At 39.2% G+C, this 23982-nt stretch overlaps 1 protein-coding gene across 1 annotated transcript in view; it reads left to right on the forward strand.

Annotated features, from left to right (window-relative positions):
• The window catches only part of LOC135263765 (mastermind-like protein 2), a 92843-nt gene extending 70079 nt beyond the window's left edge, over positions 1–22764 (forward strand). Inside the window, exons 3-8 of the mRNA XM_064352132.1 lie at positions 9182–9346; positions 9749–9860; positions 10526–14207; positions 18745–18969; positions 19399–19552; positions 22157–22764. Of these exons, the coding sequence (XP_064208202.1) occupies positions 9182–9346; positions 9749–9860; positions 10526–11418 (1170 nt within the window). The 3' untranslated portion in view covers positions 11419–14207; positions 18745–18969; positions 19399–19552; positions 22157–22764. The remainder of the gene's footprint in view (positions 1–9181; positions 9347–9748; positions 9861–10525; positions 14208–18744; positions 18970–19398; positions 19553–22156) is intronic.
• Positions 22765–23982: the final 1218 nt, after the last annotated feature.

The following is a 23982-nucleotide window of genomic DNA, read 5'->3' on the forward strand; positions in this document are numbered from 1 at the left end:
CACTATGTAGCCTATGTACTGTGATTGAAAAATAAATTAACATTTTGAATTTTTTTTTAAGTTTTGTGGTTTTTAAAAGTAATATTAAAAATTGAAATCAATATCATTTCAAAATGGGAAAGTGATAATCATTCATCACCACTCTGCATAGGGCAGCACTGTCAGTGGTAGCACTCACAGCAAGAAGGTCCTGGGTTTGAATCCGGCCTGGCCCTTTCTGTGTGGAGTTTGCATGTTCTCCCCGTGTTCTTATGGGCTTCCTTCGGGTACACCGGTTTCCTCCCACAGTCCAAAGACATTCAGGTTGCCTAATTGGAGACTCAAAATTGCCCGTGGTATGAGTGTGAGTGAATTTTGAGTGAAAAGTGTGTTTGCCTTGCGATATATTGGCAGCCTGTCCGGGGTGTATTCCTGCCTCTCAGCCAGTGCAGGCTGGGATAGGCTCCAGCACCCCCCGTGACCCTGCCCAGGATAATTGGGTATAGATAATGGACAGATGGATGGACCACTGCATATTTACAGTATATTCAATTTCTGGCTGGTCTTCAATAGAGACAAAGTATATATAAGTATATATTGTCCAGCCTGTGAGATATGTGTGGATTTAGATTTCATTATTGTAGAATTTTAAATAATAATATGTATGTCTATTTAGAGCTACATTTAAAAGAATATGTTTTTCTTCTGCTTTTGGGAGAGTTTGCAGTATTTTAGATAGGCCCCCTATGTTGAAGTTTTTCATAATTTGTTCTTTACTTGGTTTTTCTTTCTAACTTTTGAATTTCAAAGGAAATATCTTTAAATGTCTGGATTTTGTAACCAATAAAGACACTATTTGCCCCAAAAGGAATTTATAGTTTTGCCATTATTCTTACTATAACTATAAGACTATGTGGGACCCCAATCTTAAATGGAAGCAGTAGTCCTATTTTATGATTTACTATGTTAAAAAACAGAATTTCATTGGAATAAAGACAAGAAATAAGCCCTAAACGATGGTAAATCATCTTTTTGCCCCGCCTCCCTTTTCAGCAATCTTCGGAATGATCACCTACATCAAGTTTTGTGACGTTATAGCAGGAAGTCAAATTAGCTATAACTAGCCCCTTTTTCATTAAAGATTAGCTTATATCATTGTGAATTCATTCACACAGGACAGTTATTGTGACAACGCTAATGGAATTAAGATAAATTGACATTCAGTATGATGCTAGAATAATTTGCTCGCACCTCTGGCTCAAACCTGAATGGCTGTAGCAGGATCTTCTACAGATTTGTCACAGTCATCTGAGTCACTGGTAATGTCCTTTGATTTGGAATCAAATATTTCAATGCTGTGCATTTATGTCATCTTTTCAACCTAAAGGTATAATAGCAGAACTGTTCGTGTTCCCCAATGATGTCACACATCACTGAAGTAATTTTCTGGCGTGACTTCTGGTGTTTCTCTCAGGAGTTCAATTTGTCTAATTTTAAGCCATACATAATTTCATCTTAATTTAATGAAAAACTTTAGACTAAAAAGAATTGGTCCAATACCTTTGGGAGATGCTGTTATGTGGTGCTTACCCTTTAATTTTCCCTTAAAATTAAAAAGAAATGTTTTGACTTTGGTTTTTATTCAATAAATGCATACATTAGCTGTATTCTTCTCAACCTAAAGTTTCTTTTGTAACTACAGGTGGTCTGATACTTTTGGCCTGCACTGTATGTGCTCTGTATGCAAGTGCATTTGCTGGGTGTGTGTTTTAACAAGTGAGTCATTGTTAATCCCTTTCTGTTAGCATAATGGAGAAGGGGATCGAGGAAAAGGAGGAAGTGAAGAGAGAGGGAGGATGAGGGAGAAGGGTATTGGGAAAGGAAAAAGGGATAAAGAGAGATAAGGTTAGGGAGAGAAACAGAGAGACAGCAGACGAAATCCCAGAATTCTCACAAGCAGGTCTTGCTGTAGATATCAGAACTACCAGATGATAATCCAGCATCAGTCAACCCAGCCATAATCCTAGTCCCTGTAATTAAGTGCCAGGAGGCCAAACTGATCCTGGTAGTTTAGGGTAAAATCAACATCCCTCCCCTCCCCAGAACTGCCTATATTGTGGAGAGCTCAGTGCACTTGTCGGCCCAATCGGTCTCTTGTTTCCAAGCAGCAGGTCTGAAGGGTTTGTTACCATGGATACAGGGACAGGAAAAACAGAAAAGCAGGACATGATAATTAACTGGGTGAAAACCATTCACACTTTGGCCTTCAATAGCCACAGGCACGATTTGTGGTGCAATAAAAACAATATGTGCCGTTCCCCCTCTTCAGCTATATGCCACCAGCCACTCCTCCCGTGGAGGTAGCCCAAAGCATCTACTTTGTCTGAATGCACTCTCGCATGCTCTCAAACCCTCTCAGATGATTTGTACTGCACAGGAAGGCGGCATGGGAAGTTGCGGCGGTTCTGTGTTTCAATTTCGCTGGGGAGGAACTCACAGTTAAAAAAACAGCTCTGCCGGTCAGACTGCAAGTATTGTAAATACTTGCAAAACAAATTGGGGGCTGGTGAGAAAATTAAGCGAGTGCTAGTCACTTAGCAGTTTAACATTACTTTTAAAAGAAACAATGACAATAATTAGCCATTTCCATTTTTTACTATTCATAATGTGGATGTGCTGAAAGGCAAACATATCACCTCCCTAAGTAAACTGTCACTGTACATTGTTGGTAACTTATGTGGAACAGGAAGTCTATGGTGGAACTGTGCCAGCTCAGCTTTTGTGAGTCTGCAAACCGTCTGGCAGCTTGGACTGATGACTAAAAACTGATGACTAAAATGATTAATTATTCCAACCTTTGTTCCTGATAAATACTGGATTGTCTGACAAGCCTGGTAATGAGGTTGAATTGATGTGTCTGTTGCTGTGAGATTACCCTTCTCCCTGTGGAACTGCCACAAGCCCTCACCCAGGGAAAGGAAATGATTATTGACATTGAAAGTGAGTTTGACACAGTTGTGGAAAATCAGATAGCTTCATTCATTTACAAGACTTAGAGGCGCATACCCCTTGTACTCCTTTCTGTGAAAGCTACAACCACAAAAAACAAGTGTTAATTACATATAACCACTGTGCATCTTTACATTTTTCCTTCTTAAATAGTTTACCTCCACAAATCCATTTTCATGAAATTCTAGACACACAGTGGAACTATCACCGTATCACCGCAAATACGTTTGAGATTTTTAATTCAACAGACACATTCCCACGATTGCTAGGAATGGACACATGAAGCTAGCCTTCCTTGTTTCAGCAAATGCCCAGAGCACAGGGCTAAGATTCACTGCATTCCAGTTACCCTTTAAAGCTTTGGTTTTAGCACATGCCATGATATCATCATGTAATGATTCGAGGGACTGAGGGTTTCAGAGACTGATGGATGGCATCATTCTTGAATGTACCTTAAAATCCTCATGTCCTAGGTACTACTGTCCTCAAACCTACCAGCGATTGGCACAAGTGTCTCACAATGCCTGTGGGAATTTAAGTCTTCAAGATGCTTATGAATTGTATGTTTATAACAGAAATGTGCCCCCCCCCCCCCTCATTCTGGCATATGTATGTATTCTGTTGTATGCATAATCATACTTTTAAGTGACAACACACTGCATTTCATGTACAGGACTAATGACAAAATATGAAAGAATTCAAAATTTTCGTTCCCCAGTCCTTAAGAGAAAAGAGAAAATGTAATATATACAAAAGCAGAAAAAAAGTGCATTTTCTCAAAATGACCTGTTCATTTTGGAAGGTCATTAGGGAAACAGAAGCTTTGTAGAATATTAGAGGCAGCAGCTACTACTAAAGAAAACACTTCCTATGGGCTTCCTATGAGCTTATATAAGATTTGAGGGATATTTTATGTTTAAAAACTCCTTGAATTTATTTGCGTTCATTTGTAATAGTTGTTCAACGGGTATAAAATAAACAATTACATAAATTGGATGGACCAAACATTCAAATCCTGTTACTTTTGGAACAAAACTGGTTTTAAAAATGGTTTTTTGGTTGGGCAACCATGGGAATAGAGAATGCACGTGGCTGGAGACACGGGTGCAGCATGTGACTCACTGGAGGAAGTGCAGCTGCTTCCCAGAATGAGGAGCGCTGCTCTGATGTGCAGTAAACAGTGGTGGTGCGGAGCTGGTAAAGCACGCTATGCCTTCGGCGCTGCTGCTCACCACCACACTCTCAGAAAAAAAGATTCTTTGGCTCGTCTCCATTGGGGAACCAATTTTAGTTCTACATGGAAACCCAAGGCATTCACCTGATCTGAATCAAATCGAACATGAGTTTCATATGCTGAAGAGAAAACTTAAAGCAACTAGCCCCAGAATAAGCAGGAGCTGAAGATTGCTGCGGTACAGGCCTGTCAGAGCATCACCAGAGAAGATACTCAGCACCTGGTGATGTCTGTGGGACACAGACTTCAAGCAGTCATTGCTTGAAAAGGATATGTGGCAAAGTACTAAACATGACTACTTTCGTTTACATAACATTAACATGTCCCAAACATTATGTTATAATTATTATGTATAAAAATTGCTGTAATTTCTACATGGTGAAGCCAAAGTGTATGAAAATACTTTTAAATAAAAGCTCAGAATGCCCACTTAAATTACATTTGTTGTCTGATTACAAATCTAAAATTGTGGAGTACAGAATTAAATCAAGAAACATATGTCTTAGCTCCAAATATTATGATGCTCCCTGTTGATATGGTTCCTCTATGGGGATGGTAAAGGAGTCTTGAAAGGAGTTGAAACTCTTTCTTCTGCGGGTGCAGTTTCAGCAACTTTATGAGGATGGAGTTTGTTGGTTGAAGAACACAACATATTCAAGATCACCAATACATGTTTTAAAAACAAAATGGCACTAAGCAGTACATACAGGTACAGAAAGTCGCAAGTATAGTGGCTGAGAGGCTGACTGCGTGCAACCTTCACTGTTGTCAGTTACATACTGTAATTCACTGTAGTATGTCACTCCACTACTAACCTTCTGGAGCCAACATACCAGTCCCACAATACACCAGCAAAGCATTTCCTGAGCAGTGTTGCAAACCATAGCGACTTTCCTGCTCTATGGATATAACATTTAAAAAAGAATGTTCTGCCTGCTGAATAAGGACACAGTTTACACAGTCCCCGCTGCTTTGTTGCCTTTCAAGGTTAAAGAAGAAAGTGACAATGGTAAAATGGCTCTCATTGGGGCAGTACCAGAGGTACCAGTGGTACAAGTCCAGGGGTCAGAAAGCAAAAGTCCTGCCATGTGTTTCTTCTACCGACAAACTCAGCCAGTTGATTTCACTAATTAATTCCACCCCCTGGTACATGCCTGGTTTTAACATTACAATAACAAATTGTGTTGATCTGGACATAACATACACTATTTTCATAATTGGTATACTTAATTATAAAGAAGACTTAGAGGCCATGATACACAGTCAATATTTTAGACAATATAGATTGGCAATATTGCCTGCAAAAAGGATGGAGAAAACCAAATGGGACAAAATCAGTTGGCTCTTGGAAATTAAAGCATGGTGAAAAATTATTTTTGGGAAGAATTGCCCATCTGCCTTACCTCAAAATCGTGCCTGTGCATCATGGCCTTAATGCCTGTGAAAGCAATGACAATCAACATTAATGGAATTAAACTAATATCCCACCCACTTATCAAAATCCCTGTTGGGTACAAATAAAGTGGTGCATTAATACTGACAAACCCATGCTGCTACAGGTACTGCTGTGCTACTCTTAGCCATTGAAAATATAATAGAATTAATGTTAAATCTAAAGACTGCATAAACTAGGACTGTGTTACATTAGTTTATGCCAAAAGCTGGTGTCTATCAAAGCATAAAATTGGTATACACCGAGTGTAGATGTCAAGTTAGACACAATGATGTAGCCAGATCGGCTGTACTTAGGCAAGACCTAAGCCTGTTCATGAGGCAGGAAAACCCCTGGTATTGAGTGAGGAGAGAAGAAGAGTTGTCTGTGGAGAGGACTGATTAATGTGAATTAATGTTTAAAAACACTGTTTTCTTGTCACATACAAATTCCCAATTTGTAATATTGATCTGTGAGTTTCTCACAGGCCAGCAAATGCCTTTTTATTCCCAAAGCAGACTTAACAATTTTCAATAACGCAGGGCCAGTAATTAGGCTTTGACAGCTATTAGGCAAAAGTAAGTCCATGTTGTGTGTTAGGCACTGAACCATAAAAAGGGACAAAGTGCCAATACTCTCTCTGACTAATTACTAAAAAAAATTAAATATTAATGAAGCCACTGACGCAACATGCAAGCAAGTCTCTTAAGTGCCCACAAAGTCTTCACTCCTCAAATAATATAAGGATGTGTCATTTATCAGATGTGGTTTGGGTCTAAATACTGGGCTTAAGTTACTGGGACAGCAGTTATGCCATCCGCCAAGTCACAGTTTGGCAGAGCAAGCCCCATACCTCACAATACAGCCACAAACTTGGGTTATTTTGCGTTTTCACCTTTTTTTTCCTGCCAATTTCGTAATCACAAATGCTCCAGTCAAACCATCTATAATTTTCTCCATTGCCATTTAGGTACATCAGCTAATAACAGCATCTCATGGTAGTAATCTGATGAAAGTAGCCAACTGCAGGATACAAGGATAAAATTGACATATAATGATGTGCATGTGGTGCTATTTCAGCCAATAGAACATGTTTTTAAAGCTTTGTGGTTGCCATTTTTTGTGAAAGCTAACTTGCGTGCTAGCTAATAATAGCCAAAAAATTTAAACTAATGGAAAACTCTTTTATATTTCTGAAATGCATTCTCTATCATTTGATCCCTTCATAATATCATTTCATGACTATGAGTATTTAAACTAATGGGGTGGCATAGCTCAGGAGGTAAGACCGATTGTCTGGCAGTCGGAGGGTTGCCGGTTCAAACCCCGCCCTGGGCATGTCGAAGTGTCCTTGAGCAAGACACCTAACCCCTAACTGCTCTGGCGAATGAGAGGCATAAATTGTAAAGCGCTTTGAATAAAAGCGCTATATAAATGCAGTCCATTATATTTGACCGAGTTTAACATTAGCTAGCTTGCTAATAGTACCTGCTGTCACTGACCGAGTCAACAGAGTGAGTGCAACGTTAGTGAAGACGGCACTGAAATGAGCTACCAAAATCTGCATTGCGATTAGGTCCAGTAAGTACTGGGCATATGGGAACTAGTGCCATAGTGCTATCGGGTTTCGGTACCCAATTCTATTCATAACTCTACATGACAGCTATATGACTGCAAGGTAGGCCCTAAAACCTCAGACTACTATTGCAGGCTTTGCCCAGCCAGGGCCTGCAGCTGGGTACTGTTGGAGCCATTTCACAAGTTACAAGCAACAATCAAAATGAAGCATACAGGCAAGATAAATGACAGTCAGTTTGACTGATCATGGCCATTTAAGTCAGTAATTATTTATAACTTTCATTTGCTTATGCAATACAACTATTAAAACTATATCAGATCGTTCAATATATATGTTTAGGAAAAGTCACGAAGGGGGGTCATATGGATTTCATGAAGGCAGGTTTATTGATTTTCTTAAAGTGAGAACGGTCAAATTGAGTGTTAACTACTTTTAACTAGGCTACCGTAGTTACCTTGCAAAAGCCACATTCTGAAATTAATGGTAGCTAACCCTATAGATCATCTACCACATACAACAATTAGTAGGTCTATTGTGTATACAAGAACCCATTAAAAACACTTACAGTAATCCATTTAAAAATATGATAGACACATTCATTTATTTGTAATTTCTGGTAAAGAAAAAATTACTGAATCCACGCCTGTGTGTATGTCACTCTCTGGATTTAATTATCTTAATTTCATACATAGATCCGGCCTTGTCATCAATAATAGTAATATGATTCATGATGTTATTTTCATATTCATGATGTGCTTTTCATACACCCAAATCACTCAATGCAGACAACTGTTTAAACATATAGTGTAGTCATTTGTACTATTAGTAAGTGTAACACAGCTGAATTGAAGATTATTTACACTATAAATGACTGGCATTTGACATTTTCATGTGACACAAAGTTTGAATGAACTTTATTGCTTTGCAATAGCGCTTGTTTAATTTGTATGAGATAAGATAGCCAATATTGTTTGCTGTAATGCATAATTTTGATAATACTTTTAACGGGTTTAGATTATGCAAATTTGAATTAATTACTTACAGACAGGGCTTTGTATTATATGAGTAACGTGTTATTTTGTGATGTGAAAACATTTTTGTTGATATGCCTTTTACAGTAAAAAATTATCTGTATTCCAAATTATAACTCCTAATTAAACAGTGAAACTGCCCAAGCCTCATAACCCTATCTGCTGCATACATAGAATTCAATATCCCAGGGTCATTTATGACATCAGAACAGAATAAATAGCTTTATAAAAGTGTGTTTTTATATTAGCCATTTTTACATATATTATCTTATCATGTCAAACTTTTTTGAAGGTGCACGCTTCATGGCTTGCGTTTGTGTTGTTGAACAGCACCGCCCTCTGGTGGAAATTTCATGAGTTACACCAGTTGAGTTTGAACTCTTGCTGAAAATCAGTGATACTCAAATCTGGACCTCAAGGCCTGTAGAACTACTAGTTTTCTTATCTACCTGATAGTTAATTGATCAAGTGATCAATTATTGATTGATTAAGAGAAGGAAATACTGATAGACATACAAATATAACTTATTAACAAAGCACATCCCCTGGATGTTATCTCACACCAGTATTAACTTGGTCAGGCTCATAGTACCATGCAGTGAACCTGGTCAGGTCATAGTACTATAAGGGAAACCTCAGGTCAAAGTACTAGCCATTCTAAAACAGTATTGGTTAATAAAAAAGATACACTAAAACTGAAATTATCACCCAAAATAAAGGACTTATCCCTTTACATTGGTCAAGCTCATAGTACCATACGGTTAACATGGTTAACCTCTATTACTGTTAGGTTAGCCTGGTCAGGCTTGAAGTAATTTTCTATAAGGTTAATCTTGTCAAGCTTATAAGTAGGCTAACGAACAAGTTCCACTGTGTATAATTGTACCATGTGTATGATGTTTTTTTTCAATCGTTAGGCCCTGCCTCCTGGGTCTCGCCTTCCGTCCAATATGAGCTTTGGGAGCAGGTTGACCCAGGCACAGCAGTCCCCTGCAACTGCCAGCAACCAGCCAAAGGTCCTTGGCAAGAACCAGGCAATGCAGAGACAACTGGCTCTACAACAGCAGATCGTCCCTGACTCGGTGAGCATTCAATACGTGCAGTAATGCCACCAAATCAACCATGGAACATGTGTATTGCTACATACGGTTATCTCTGTACTTCTGTTTGCTTGCTCATTTTGCAACAACCGGTGGAAGCTGGTCTGTATGGAGGACACCAAACCTGCAGTCAATCAATCAATCGACAAATAAACAAAGAAAATACAAAAATATTGATAGAAAACCAGAAACAAATTAATTTTGATATTATGTTTATTTATATATTTTATTTATTTATTCCCAAATGGGGGGGGGGGGGTGCTGAAATTAAAAATTGCGAACCCATCAGGAATCATAGTTTATCCTATTCATCTTCTTATTTCCTACTTCTCTGTTTTCACCAGAATCCCTTACCCGATGTGTGCATTTTGTGTTGCATTTCAGGACAAAATAAATCCACAAGATCAGCTCAGCCGTCATTTAACCAGACCCCCACCAGATTATAAACAGCCAAGAAGAAATATGGTGGGAGTGCAACAAGCTAATCTTTACAAAGGTATGGATTTTCATTGTCAAAACCTTCTGTTTGTATATATGTAACGCATGTATACATACATATATTACACATTACGTATGTTAATCACTACGTATGTAATTCATAAAGGATTATGCAGACTTTTTTAGATGGAAACAATGTCTTACCTCTCTGGCATTCTCTGGCATTGTGTCAGTAGTTGATTTCACATTTATCTTTTCACATACTGTATGTTTGATCATCAGTGTCAGTCCTATAGTTCTGTTCAATTCAGGCAATTTAGAAAAGCAATTCTAATTCATTCATCATTCATTCAAATAATAGAACTGTATGTGATGAATTCAGTAGTGCCTGACAAAGGTACACATGCAAAAGCATGTGAATTTTTTTATTTATGTATTAAGGCCAGTTATGTTCAAAGTTTCTACTGGTTTTATTTTCTTGCAGAACCCCCAGTCATTGTGTGATCTATTTTAAGAGACTATACAGTAAATTTTCTCTGATGATTGATCTCTGTTTCTATGCAATCAGCCTCCAATATGTAAAACAATACTGTTTTCCGATCTATATGATAACACGTTAACTCACTGCACATGGTTTGTTGGGTCTAAATTGGTTACTGTTTTAACGGTACAGACTACTGTATATATATTTCTTACTGTAAAACAATATGTTCACTTGTTTAGGAAGCGGGCTGCCTCTCAGCATGAACTCATCCCAGGCACCGACGAGTACCATGTCCAGCCAGAGTGCCCTACAGACCAGCTCCTGCCACGTTCCTACTGGCCAAGGCACCAAGATGACCGCCGCGCCCAATGACAGACGATTTGCAAGCAGGCCGGATCCTTCACAGGGAAGGTATAGCATCCAGACTGTCAACCAGCTCCAACAACTTGGCAACCAGAACCCAGTCGGTCCAAACCACAACAGCATGGGGTTTCCAGGGCCCGGTATTCTGGGCGGGGCTTTTGGGTCGGGCCCTGGGTCAAATGGCCAAAATATAAGACCTCCAGGGGGCCAGGAAACCGCTGGAATGCCTCGGCAGAGACTGATGAGCATGCTCACAGGCAACAATAATGTGGGGGCACCCCTAAACTGGGGGCAAGGCTCCAAACAGACCCCTCTGGGCCTGAGGAGATTCCCTGGCCCCCTCCTGAACCTACCACACTCAGGCGCTTGCAACATACGTGGACCTAACTTCCCCCAGAGGCCCATGGTCCCACCCAATCAGATGACACCAGACACGCCCATGCTTCCTCTAAACCAGGTCATAAATGGACATGGGGTGGGGCCCAAAATGGCCCCTCTTCCTACAGTGGCAAACCTGAATCAGAGCTCACCGACACTGGCACCGCCTTCCATGGGCACATTTGGGAACTCCTCTACCCAGAATGGCCGTGGTTACCACAGCAACCAGAGCGGTGATCTGACCTTTGACTTTCTCCAAGATGGAGACAACACGGTCCCCGGTATCAACTCGGACTCAGATTTCATTGATTCCCTGCTAAAGTCAGGACCGGGGAACGATGACTGGATGAAAGACATAAATCTGGATGAAATTCTGGGGAGTCACTCGTAAAAGGAAGCTGGGGTGGAGAGGGTGTTCAGTTCCACTGTCAGAACAACAGATTTCGGTGGATGATAAAGTGATACCTACCAGACCTGAGTCAAACATCAGTAACATTAAAAATAATTTTAACTCTTTAGATGCTAGGTAAATTTTGAAAACACAGCTGAAGATCCCTGAGAATCTCCAACAAAGCATGTCACTGAACTATTATCACCTGAACATATATAATGATGATGACTTTTTCTAAAATCGGTAATCTTCAGGAATTCTACAGGTGTCTAAAATGTTATTTGACTCAGGTCTGATACCTGTATAAATGTATGTTAGAAATGTGACATGAGATGCTGTATGGGTAAATATGGTTGCTGGCTGCACAGTGCAAACAAAAATACTTGCTTTTTATATTCTTACCTTTTGATAAAAGTTTTGAATTTTATTATTTTTTAAAATAATTTATCGTCTCTAGCAAAAGCTTGCTGCTCAAACCTGACCATTGAATATGTTAAAAAACAGACAAAATAAAAATGTGCAGTTATGCAGATACATATAGATTAACGACATCCTTTCTCTCTTGCATTCTTTTGATGAATTGGGTTCTTTCGATCCCTTGACCTGGTTAAAACCTTTGATGCCAGTATGCATTGTGAATTCTGAGATGGTCATGCTTTTAGGCACTCTGAATTTTCTAAACATTTGTGAACTTTCTGTGTATTTGCTGTATGTTTTATCATACTATCTCATTCCTACCCATTGATTTGAATGCTTTGTCACCTTGTGATTCACATACTCTTAACAAATATACAATTCATTTACTGTACCACTTGCAACAATTCTCTGTACTGTATATCTGATTTGAAATGTAAGTCATGGGTTGTATTTAAATTTTATTTTTTCATAATTGACAGAAGCATTACTGGATAAATCCAACTGGATCATTTGCAATAACCCTTCAAAAATGCATGAGACTGCTAGCCTATCAACATTTTATAACTGCTAAAAGGCATGTAATTATAAATCTCCATCAGAATATACATCTAGTACACATTATTTATTTGTCTTGTTTTGGATTTTGTTTTCTGTCTGCATTGGAACAAAAGATTCGTCCTCTGTGAGTTTTGCGCAAAAGTAACCTGACATTTTCCTGATGTCTTCCTGATACACGGTAATGTTTTTGATGATTCTGTGCCCTCTTCTATGAAATGTACAGATTGTACTACGTTTTGTACAGAAATGCAAAGTTATGTTTTGATAAGTCATATATCTTTCAGAAGATTATATTTATACTTCTGTGAATCTAATTAAGTAAATGTTATATTTTATATGGAATACTTGTCAACTACTTTTTAAAGCATTTGTTAGTGTTAATGTTGTGTATAAATGGTTCAGCCAGTTACTATGTCTATTCTGTAAAAGAGACAACTTCTGGTGGTTCAGATGTCCCTTAAATAATAGTTATCTGTATTTGTCTTCTTTACCTTATAAGTTGGGGCAACAGTTTATCAAGGTTTCTCACCTGCAGTTCAGTCATCCCTTAGCAAGAGGTCAATGGAGACTTCTTGTCAGTCAGTTATTGCATTGCCCCTACCAGTAATCTATATCAATTGACACGAGTTAAGTACAGATGATCATTTCCAGCAATGTTTGCACAATGAATGAATGAATGACACATTGGTGTCCCTTTCACACACAGCTTTCTGCACCACACTCTGACCCCTTCTTTGAATTTAAGGAGTAGGCCATCCACACCTGGAATCACAGTGCCACTTCTTGTACAATGTTTGAAAATCCCACATTTGTTAAATTTTGGGAATTTTGTAGCCCAAATGCCAATTGCGAGTGTCACAATTTGAGCATAACATGCTTAAATTACCTGGATGTGGCATCAAGCCTTTGAGGGTTTCATTGTATGCTTTTAACATTCTACGTTATCCGAGACAATGCAATTTCATTTTTAAAATCAACTTCTGAGTTTAATAGGCATCGCTTGATGATGTCCGTGACTGAGCTGTACCTTAGGGCATCAAGGTCTAATGTTGTGAGAAAGTAGTAGGGTGATGGATGTTAACAGGTTTAATAAAGAACTCTGCTAAACACAATGTGGTGGCTTTTCATTCAGTCACATCACAGTGCATTTATTCTGGCTTTACTCCACACAAAACACCGGGACAGGTCAGGCCTTTCTCCTGTTTTTTGTTTTTACTAATTTTTACTACTATTGGTGAGACCTATGGTGAAGCGTTGGTTCGCTTACTGACATCAGCTGTGAGACAATTCAGTTCCTCTGACAATAGTCCTCACCAATAAAGGAAGGCATCTTCATTACTGCCTTACGGGACCAGCGGACAGGACAACTTTAACACAGTGCATGAAACTCAACGGACATCGATGAGGTCAGAATGTTGGGAGAGTTTCATTACAGAGGGAGGACAGGCAGCTTAAGGAAGCAGAGCAGGCAGCACAATATTACCCTCAATGTGCAGCAGAAGTGCAGATATTGTTGTGTTTGACAAAATACCGTGCTATGGGGATTTTGATCATAGCCATACACTCTAGATTTATGTAGTGCTCTAGATATTGTTCAGTTGCACATTTTCTCCATTCTCAGCCATTGAGCAATCTCAACTCTTACATATTTTTAGGCTTTTTCTTGCTACCCTCCTTTGTTTGGTCAAGCAGTTTGGAGGCCTGGGTGATATGATGCAACTTTCACTTCTTGATCATTCAGCGGCAGCTAAATAGTACTGGGATATCCAAATACTTTGGTATTTCTGTGTTCTTGTCCTAATCAGTACCTTTTGGTAAGTTTATTTTTAACTGTATTTCCCTTAAACTGACTAGCTAACTAATGGCCCCCCAAAAAACATTTGATCCTGAAAACAGTAAGCGCTTTTGAATGGCTTGAAATTGCCATCTTCGCGACTGCACTAATTTCGAGGTACCAGAGAATGGGTTTAATGCTTACGAAAGTAACGTATCCTTTTAAAGGATAATAGCTAAATATAAGTAGGCTATCTATATACTTTTAAGAATTTTTAAATTATTTTCGTTTGCTGAAACGTTAAAACGTTCCATGTGCGCACATGCAGGCGTAAACGTGCTGTGGTAAAATGGACAATGAGGTAGTCCGTATAAAATACACAAATAAAATATATCTGATATCACACTGAATATAAACTGATCATTTCGTACTTCGACCAATTGTGGGTACACCTTTAACGATAGGGGTCTAAATTTGGAAGTTCTTCTTCGAAGCCCTGCCTACTCCTCATGTTCAGTCTCGAGCGCTCACCTCTTTATGAACACTGTCGCCGGGCGAAGAAAAGGGGAAATTGTCAACTCTAGCCTACCTATGATCACGTTTCTAGGGCTTTTAAAAACTCTTCCGATCCAGTTTTTAGGGTCGTGAATTTAACATATGTTTGTTTATGTACATTGCAACTAAGCGTTACATGTACTGGATACAGACTTTGAACTGTAGGATATTGATCTGTAGTCTATAACTTATATAAAGTTGCAGACGAAATGGTGTGTAAAGCGATTCAGCTCTTGGTGACATGGCCATTACTAACTTCCTGTTTGTTCGTTCTCAAATCTAGCGGTAAGTAGCCTACCTGGTGTAACGTGCCACTACAGTAGCTAACAGTACAGTGATTGTGCCTTCGTTAGGTTTTGATAATAATTAACCAGGTCTAAACGATTTGTCACATTATCTTGTTAATGTTGTGGATGCGGAAGTTGCATGACGATGTGCAGTTTATGTCTATCTAATTATATCAACAAGTGGGAATTCATCCATATTTGGAGTATTATAGAACTACTTACATACATCAAGCTCCGAATGCCTAGTGTTTTCCAAGGCCCGTAGATTCTAACAATACTCGATTGCAGAAGAAAAATCGTTACTTAAACACCATGTACTAAAGGTTTTCTTAAGTAGCCTAATTCTGTAGCACGAAATATAACAGCGTAATTAACTACAAATAGTCTGTTACTATAATGGTTTGCTCATTAAATACTAAGTCTATCTGCGATCAGCGCTGTTTGAACGTATTTGCATCATGTTACACTGAAATACACAGTACGCTAAATTCGCATTTCGTGTGGCGGATAAAGTGCAGTGACATGAAATTTTGTGTGTAAGCGTTCAGTTTATGCTTGTATGGCTCGAATCGTAACGGCCTATATATTGCTACAGTCCTTTTTAACCATTCGGGCTACAGCGCCGTGGCGTCATTTTGCAAAACGTAAGGTATGCATCACATTACATTACATTTATCTGGCAGACGCTTTTATCCAAAGCGACGTACAAAAAGTGCATTTCATGGTCATGGACAACTACAAAACACAGGTTCAATAAGATACAATACTTATTTTGTACAGATATTTCTAGCCAAGAACACAGTTTAGTTCACACAGTGAACACTATTCTGACCTAACCTCTGCAGAGCCGACTAGGCAGAAGAACCAGCTACAGTATTAGGACAAATACAAATGACCAAAAAGTGCTGGGATGGGGGAACATGTAACGAGTGTCGTGAAATGGGGGGGGGGGGGGGGGTGGATTTAGAGTGAAATATACAGAGTGGTGGAAGTTAGTCCAGGTATAGTCTGAAGAGTCTTCAGACCACGGCAGGAGATGGGTGGTGTGGGAGAGGTTCAAAGAGGGACAGGGAGTTCGTTCCACCACTGGGGAGCTAAGGTGGAGAAGCTCTGTGATCCCTTTCCTCAGGTGGGTGGGGGTACAAGGCGCCCTGCTGCTGCAGAGCGGAGTGGTCGAGCAGGCGTATAGGGTTGAATCATGTCTTGCAAGTAGATAGGGTCTGTCCTGTTGACTGCAGTGTAGGCGAGAGTCAAGGCTTTGAACCGGATCCTGGCAGCGACCGGTAGCCAGTGGAGTGATCGCAGCAGAGGAGTGACGTGGGAGAATTTGGGAAGGTTGTACATGAGTCTGGCAGCAGCGTTTTGGATCATCTGTAGTGGATGTATGGCACAAGCTGGCAGGCTTGCAAGGAGAGAGTTGCAGTAATCAAGGCGGGAGGTCACCATAGCCTGGACAAGCAGCTGGGTAGAGTGCGTGGTCAGGTATGGTCGAATCCTTCTGATGTTGTACAGAAGGAATCTGCAGGACCGTGATGTTGCCTTGATGTGCTTCTTGAGGTCCAGTTGGTCATCCAGGACCACCCCCAGGCTCTTAGCAGAGTGAGAGGCAGTCACTGTGGTGCCATCAACCGTGATTGAGAGCTCACGTAGTAAGGAGGTCTTCTATGGGAAGAAGAGCAGCTCAGTTTTGTTGAGGTTGAGCTTCAGGTAGTGGCTGGCCATCCAGGTGGAGATGTCAGCCAGGCAGGAAGAAGTATGCAACGTGATGTCACAAAATCTAGCTGCAAAAATAAATTTTAACATTTAGGCTTTTTTACTAAATCAGTGATGATCTAATAGAGATGTGGTGATTTAATACTGCAGTGGGGTAGTCATCCTAAGACAGATGTTGCATTAACACATATCTCAATTAAAAAAATGCAAATAAAAAACTATGCTGCGTTCTGAAATAGCATAGGTTACAGATGTTGGATATCCTGACGCTTGTTCAATTTCAAGTTGATGTGTCTACTCATAATTCTAATATGAGCAGTCTCGGAACCAACATCAGACCGGGCCATTCTTATGGTTACTCATACGCCAATTCATTAGAAAATAATATAAATTGCTTCCAGCAATTACTTTGACTGGACATTACATTGTCCAGTTGGGACCACAAAACGGACATGAAATTTGAAAACCAAATATTCTGGTCGAAAACTGGATGTCTGGCAACCCTACTCATTAACCAGCTGTTTCGCCTGCAAAACTTCCACTCATTGGATGTTTTCTGTTTATTCCATCATTCTCTATAAACTCTAAAGACTACTGGAGGAAAATCCCAGGATGGCAGCTGTTTTAGAGATTCTGTAACAACCACATCTGGCACCTACATTCACGGTCAAAGTCGCTTAGCTCAGGCATCTTGCCCATTCTAATGTTTGGTCGAACAACAACCTCTTCTGCATGTCTGCATACTGTTTGGAGGAGCAGGTTATTTGTGTTAATGTGTATGTGTGCTTAATGAAGTGGCCTCTGAGTGTATACAATTCACAAATGCGCATCCTCAATTTGATGTCTAAGTGTGGTAACTGGAAACTTGATTATTTTGCCTAATGCGGTAATGCTCTTCTCTCACTCTTGTAAAAATTCAGGGCAAGGGCAGGGTTCACAAAATGATGAAATATTATTGCATCCATGTTTTCTGAATCACTTCAAAGTCAAATACAAGGCTAGTGACTTCCATACACAGTATACATAAAATAATACTGTCAATACCAGATTATTGTGGAATTACACATGAAAATATGAAGACATTTTTAGTTCAAAATATGCAAAAGATGCTTAGATGGGAACCTTTGATAAGAACACTGCATGGGGTTTAGTAACTCAAAAACCACAAATCATTTGGGAAATTATCTACAGTTTATACTGATTGAAAAGTGCAAAATGAACTACTGCTTACTGTGTTTCACTGTTTTGTTCGGTTTCATAACTAACCCATAGATCAGCTTGACATATTGTATTGAGATTGCACTGGATGCTTCTTGTCAGGCAGTTCTGGGGTACCTTTCAAACACCGGAACAGGCTCCCAGCCAATGCCAAATTGACTCAGCATTTGAAAAATCCAGATTGTGTCTGTGCTGAGATCACAATGGCCGTTCATAAGCATAAAAACTATGACCAGTCTCTGCAGACAGCAGGAATTATCAGCATGTTACTTTGTCCTCTCTGAAAAAATACTGCAGTATGCCTCTCACGTACCTACAGTATTTGTTGATTCTATGAATAATGTTTTTTTTTCCTATTTTAATTTTCTATTTTGTGTCTGCCCCAGAGTCCTCACTGTATTCCATATGAATATTGCACATGCAGATAAATTTGTTGTGGTACCACTCCTTGTTAATTTTTTTCACTGGCGCATGATTTGGACTGTACAGAGGTTTCCAGTGTCAAGGGAAGATGTTATAATTGTGTGATCAGTGGATCACTCTCAGTCACATCCACCTTATTAGAAGCCAAAGCAAAAGTCAGCTTGAGATTTTATTCCAATTATTTTGAAGTTTAAAACATGATGCCAGCTTTCAGCCTTGTAATTCCTTGCATTGTTTTTAAGCAGCAAAGTTAACAACATTTTTTCTTATTTATAGAATGCAAGATGTTGGGAAGGGATCTGTGTTTAATATTCTAAACTCCAAATATTTTATGCTTGATTACTCTTTATAACTATTTTTGTCATTCTTTTCTATCTCAAGCAACTGCAGTTCCTCACAATGAAATCAGGGAGACCAAAACAACAGAATTATCAACCATTACACCAGCAATTGTAATCAGGACGACTGCAGAAACAAATGCTTCTTCGACTACAGTAGCGGGCCAAGTTACCAGCTCAGCTGCTTCCTCTGCATCTATCACAACCACCAGGACAATATCAACTCTGATGACAAGCACCAGTCAACCTCCTGGGTCTACAGCTACAGGTAATGCCTCTACGCTTTCAAGAGTCAATGAAGGCGAGCAGTATTGGTCAATATTGCGTAGTTTGAGTTTAAAGAAGCCAGAACTGCATTCAGTTAATCCAGTAGTCTTTCTGGCCATGTCAGCAAGCAAAAGTGTAGCTTTGTCTGGTTTTCATGATTGACCAGATCGTTTTGGCTCAATCAGAGCAGCCAAAGGAGATTTCCTCAAATATAAACTTGTGCATTGGATTTTGTGGCATGTGGTAGCACACCTAATATACTTTGAAGCCAGATACTCTTAAGGAACATGTGTATAAAGGCTGGGAGTAGGCCATGGTTTAAGAGTTTAAGATTGAGATTGTAGGAACAATTCCCCCATTTCAGCTGGCACAGGTCCTAATAAAAATGGTATGCTGTGCTTACAAACTCACATTTATTGTTTTGGAGCAGGTGCCACCAACGCCGCAGCCCAGACCCATACTGCCTCCACATTTGACACAGGCAGCTTCATCGGGGGCATGGTTCTGGCATCATCCCTGACTCTTGTACTGTTCCTTGGGTACAAGTTCTTCTGTTCCAGACAGGAAGTACGCTACCGTACCATGTAAGTACTGTAGGTCTTGATGTTCTGAATGGTGTTTATGATATTAGCTTGTTTTGGTTAGTGCAGAGCTTGGCTTATACAGAGAGTGCAACATGTGGTGATATCCTCAAGTGTTAAGTAGGTAGCGTCAAGCTTCAGAGAAGCAGTATTTGCTTAATTTTGTTGCGTTCAATACTGTCAGTAGTGCAAAATATTCCTTTCAGTGTATGTTTACTGTGTTTACTATATGATGCAATTTAAAATCCCCTAAATAGAAGGCCTTGGTCAAATACATATTTTATGTTTTTTTCAATTTAGATGTTGATAAAACTTGACACACCGTAGATCCTTGAGATCCATACACTACTGGTCCAGTTTTAGTACATGTGTTGCACTGTTTTTGGTGAACTTTAAGCAGTTTAACTTGTGTAAATGACCTCAAATGGCACAGAAATCTAAGAAAATCTTAACAGGATGGTGACCTAAATTTTGGAGTTCATAAAAAAAGCCATATTTAGTTAGCCTAAATGAACAAATTCTTTCCATTTTCCAACAAATGAAGTACAGTCAAGCTAGTTTGGGTCGAATTGGACAAAAAGGTCAAGGAGAAGCAACCCACAAGTGCAACAAATCTGTGGGAACTTCTACAGCCCTGTTGGTGTGAACTTTCGGAACCATATGACTGCACTTGTAGAAAAAAAATGGCATGAATATGCTCAGCAGGTTTCAACTGTTATTGATCTAAGATTTTGATCATTTTTGTGTTAAATAAAAGGTATTCCTTTTTTAATCATATTTCTTGAAAAGTATGTGTGTCCTAAAACTTTTGACTGGTAGTGTATGTTGATAACCAACCAATCACATGAAAAGAAGACTTTTGTTCTGAATATTGTTGAAAATGGACATTTCAACCCTAACTCAGTAGTCTAAAGGAATTACATTTGTGCAAGATTGTAAGTGTAGTGCCCTCCAATAGTATGGTAATGGTAGAGTGAAATTTGTGATTTTTGCTATATAATTAAGGCATTTGGATTTGAAATCGAAAGATGACAATAAGACAAAAGGACATTTCATGGTATTTACATGTGTGTGTTTTTGTGTACCATTTTAAAGAAATAGCTGTTTTTGTTTTGAGTACCCCCATTTTCAGCTATGCACAATTAGGTTAACAGATCAACTTAAGTCAATCAAAGCCATAAAGTAATGTTTGGTTGTGCAGCCCTTAATTGCATTAACTGCATAAAGTCTATGACCCATTGACATCCCCAAATGTTTCGTATCCTCTTTGGAAGAGCCTTTTCGGGCCTTCACTGCAGCCACTTTCGGTTGATCTTTGTTTTGGAGGGTTTTGGTCTCCATTCCCCTCTTCAGCAAGTGAAATGCATGCTTGATTGGATTTAAATCATGTCACTGTCTTGGTCAGTCCAAAATGTTCCACTTTTGGCCACTGCTGAATGCTTTGTTGCATAGGCAGTGTGTTTGGAGTCATTGTCTTGCTGCAGGATGAAGCGGCAGCCAATGAAGTTGGAGGAATTTCTTAGTACACAGCCAGACAAAGTCTGTCTGTACACTTCCAGATTAAATGCACTGCTGCCATCCTCTTTTATATAATCAATAAAGACAAGTGAGTCTGTTCCAGAACCAGCCACGCATTCCCTAGCCATAACACTACTGTACCTCCTCCCCCTATATTTGAAAGATGAGGGAAGGGGCTTTCAATTATTGGCTGTTCTTTCCTTTCTCCACATATTTGGGTTTCCATCACCTTGTTCAAGGTTTATCTTTTGTCCATAACGCTCTGTTCCAGAACTCTTCTGGCTCATCTCTGTAATTCTCATCTGGTGATTTTTGCTGCTGATGAGAGGTTTGCATCTTGAAGTGTAGTCTCTATAATTCTGCTCTCAAGTTTTCTGCATATGGTGGTTTGTGATATTCTCACTCTCGCCACTCTCAACTGCCGATGATGTCACTGACCATTGTTTTAGGATTTTTCTTAAAAGCGCTTAGGATTATTCTGTCATCAGCTGTAGTTGTCTTTTTTGGCCTACCCGAATAGTAAGTCCACCTGTGGTTCCTTTCTTATTCAAGACTTTCCAAACTGCTATACTTGATTTACCCAGTTTCTGTGCTGTCGTTCTCAATGAATTTTTATTTGTTTACAGATTGTTTTTCAGCCATAGTTAGTTCTCTTGTCATGTCAGAGCTGCCCAGTGCTGTTCTTGGTGGCCTACTGTCCTCATTCAACAGCCAGAGATCTCATTGAGCTTCTAACTAATAGAATGGGGTGTGCCAAATTAGGGTTGAGATGCAAACCTACAGATCTCCAGGAACAGGGTTGGTGTATGCCTCTGCCTCCAAATGAAATCTCCACAGATGAAAACAAAAGCTTTAACCAGGACTAGATACTCACTACTCCTTTATGTGGGAACAATCCATGCAAAAGGAAACACCTGATCTCAAGTCAAAATCCCTTAAGTATATAACAAATATAACCAATAACAAACCTTTACCATACTATTGGAGGACACTGTATTTCAAATAAATGATTTTACACAGGCCAGAACCTATCAAGCTCTGCTTAAAGTAACATTTATCTCACCATGAGTTGTTGTTCTTTTCCCCCAGTGAGGAACATGATGCTATAATTTAAGAAGGGAATGGAGAAGATCCTATGTTGGGTAGGTCTGAAGGTAGACCATTTCAAGGAGTTCATGGAAATGCAATTTTTTGTCAAAATATGAACATAGACAGTTTTTTAACTTTGAACTATTGTGAAGGGAAAACCCTGTCTCAGTGGTAAACCTTTGTAAAGCCTGTTTCAAACCTGACTGAAAGCAATAATTTTAATGAGGCAGAGCTGGTCCTGAGTTTCCCCAAAACCCTTTGTAATGCACAGGGAAAAATCATTTTTACTGGAGTTTTGGAAAGTATATTGAAATACTGTATCTGTTACATTTTACTGAAAAATGCTGCCCCTGTTCACATAATTTCTCATTGATTAGTTGTGTTACTGCAGTGTTGTATTGTTGGGTGGAAATCTTGATAATTTTTAAATGTGGGACAATCACAGAGATTGCAATTTTAATAGGAAAAGAAAGAAGTTATTTTCATCCTATTAGAAGAGTGATGGAGGAATACCTTTAACAAGCGATTGTGCACAAATGTTATAATCTCAGCTTTTCAGTGGGTTCTATATTTTTGTACTGAAATAAATAAAAATGTGAATTCTGTCAGTTTATTGATTTGGTAGTATTCAGTTTCACTGTAAACATGGCTAATTTATTTAAAGACATAGTCTATTACATAATACTGTATAACTTAATTGTTCATCTGCAACCTGGTGTAACGAGTTTTGAAAAACCAGTCCATGTAAGATATGAATCAGTTTTATAAAACAAGTGTTTGCTACAGCTAAAGCTTTTCTACAAGTAGTTTGGCAACCAGAGCATGTGAGCAGAGGATGTAATTTGACCGGAGTGTGGAGCATCGGTCTGATCTCTCGCTCTCAACTTTGTGCATGAGCAGACAGAAAAGCCAGCCCAGTAGTCCTGCGCTGCTTTCCCATTTTCCAAACTCCTACCCCATAACAAGCAATTATTTTTAATATTTTCGCTAGGAGGCCGACAAACAAGTGCACATTCAAAAGAATTAATAAGCCATAGAATATTTTTTTGTGAATAGACAAGCCTGAGTTAAATGATGCTTTAAAACAAAGAAGAAAACGGAGCGTATTTTGAACGATACCTTTTCGTTTGTGAGCAGCAAGCGATTTGGGGGCAGAGCTGTGAAAAGGACATGGAGCGAAGCGCAAACACACTCTAATGAACAAAGAGCAGCATTCCCTACTACTCCACTTCACTCACATGCTCTGGTGGCAATACTTTCTTTGAATGGCCTCACATAAGAGGTACATAGCTCCTTCATAGGCACTATATAAACATGAATAAATTCTTAGACCATTAATGAAGGTAGGTGTGCCGTTATACAGCCAGTGACATACACAATACGTATGGTTATTGACTTAGCATTTATACATATCTGCGTACTGCACTAGTCAACTTGCCCAACTAAAACTGAACAATACACAAAGCAGCAAAAATATGTAATTTTGATCATTAATTTAAACTGCATGTTTTATTTGCAGTGAATTTGTTAACATGCCCCTTACATGGACCTTGCCAAAAGATGCCTTAACTAACAAGCACATGTTTTTTGTCTTCATACTACAGTAATGCAGACAGCAGTTTGCTTAGTTTGAGTACGGCTGTGGTTCATTCATGTTTGAGCTGAAAATGTGAACTGCTTCACTTGTGCTTGGACCTGGCAACTGCTACTTGAAAGCAGATTTAGAATAGTTTTCTTAATATTTAACACACAGTCTTGGACAAGCCACACTCCACATAAGCCATTACTGCTAGCAGAATCTCTCAAGATCCCTGATATCCTTGGGG

This window comes from Anguilla rostrata, chromosome 9, assembly GCF_018555375.3.
Source record: "Anguilla rostrata isolate EN2019 chromosome 9, ASM1855537v3, whole genome shotgun sequence".
NCBI classification, from domain to species: Eukaryota; Metazoa; Chordata; class Actinopteri; order Anguilliformes; family Anguillidae; genus Anguilla; species Anguilla rostrata.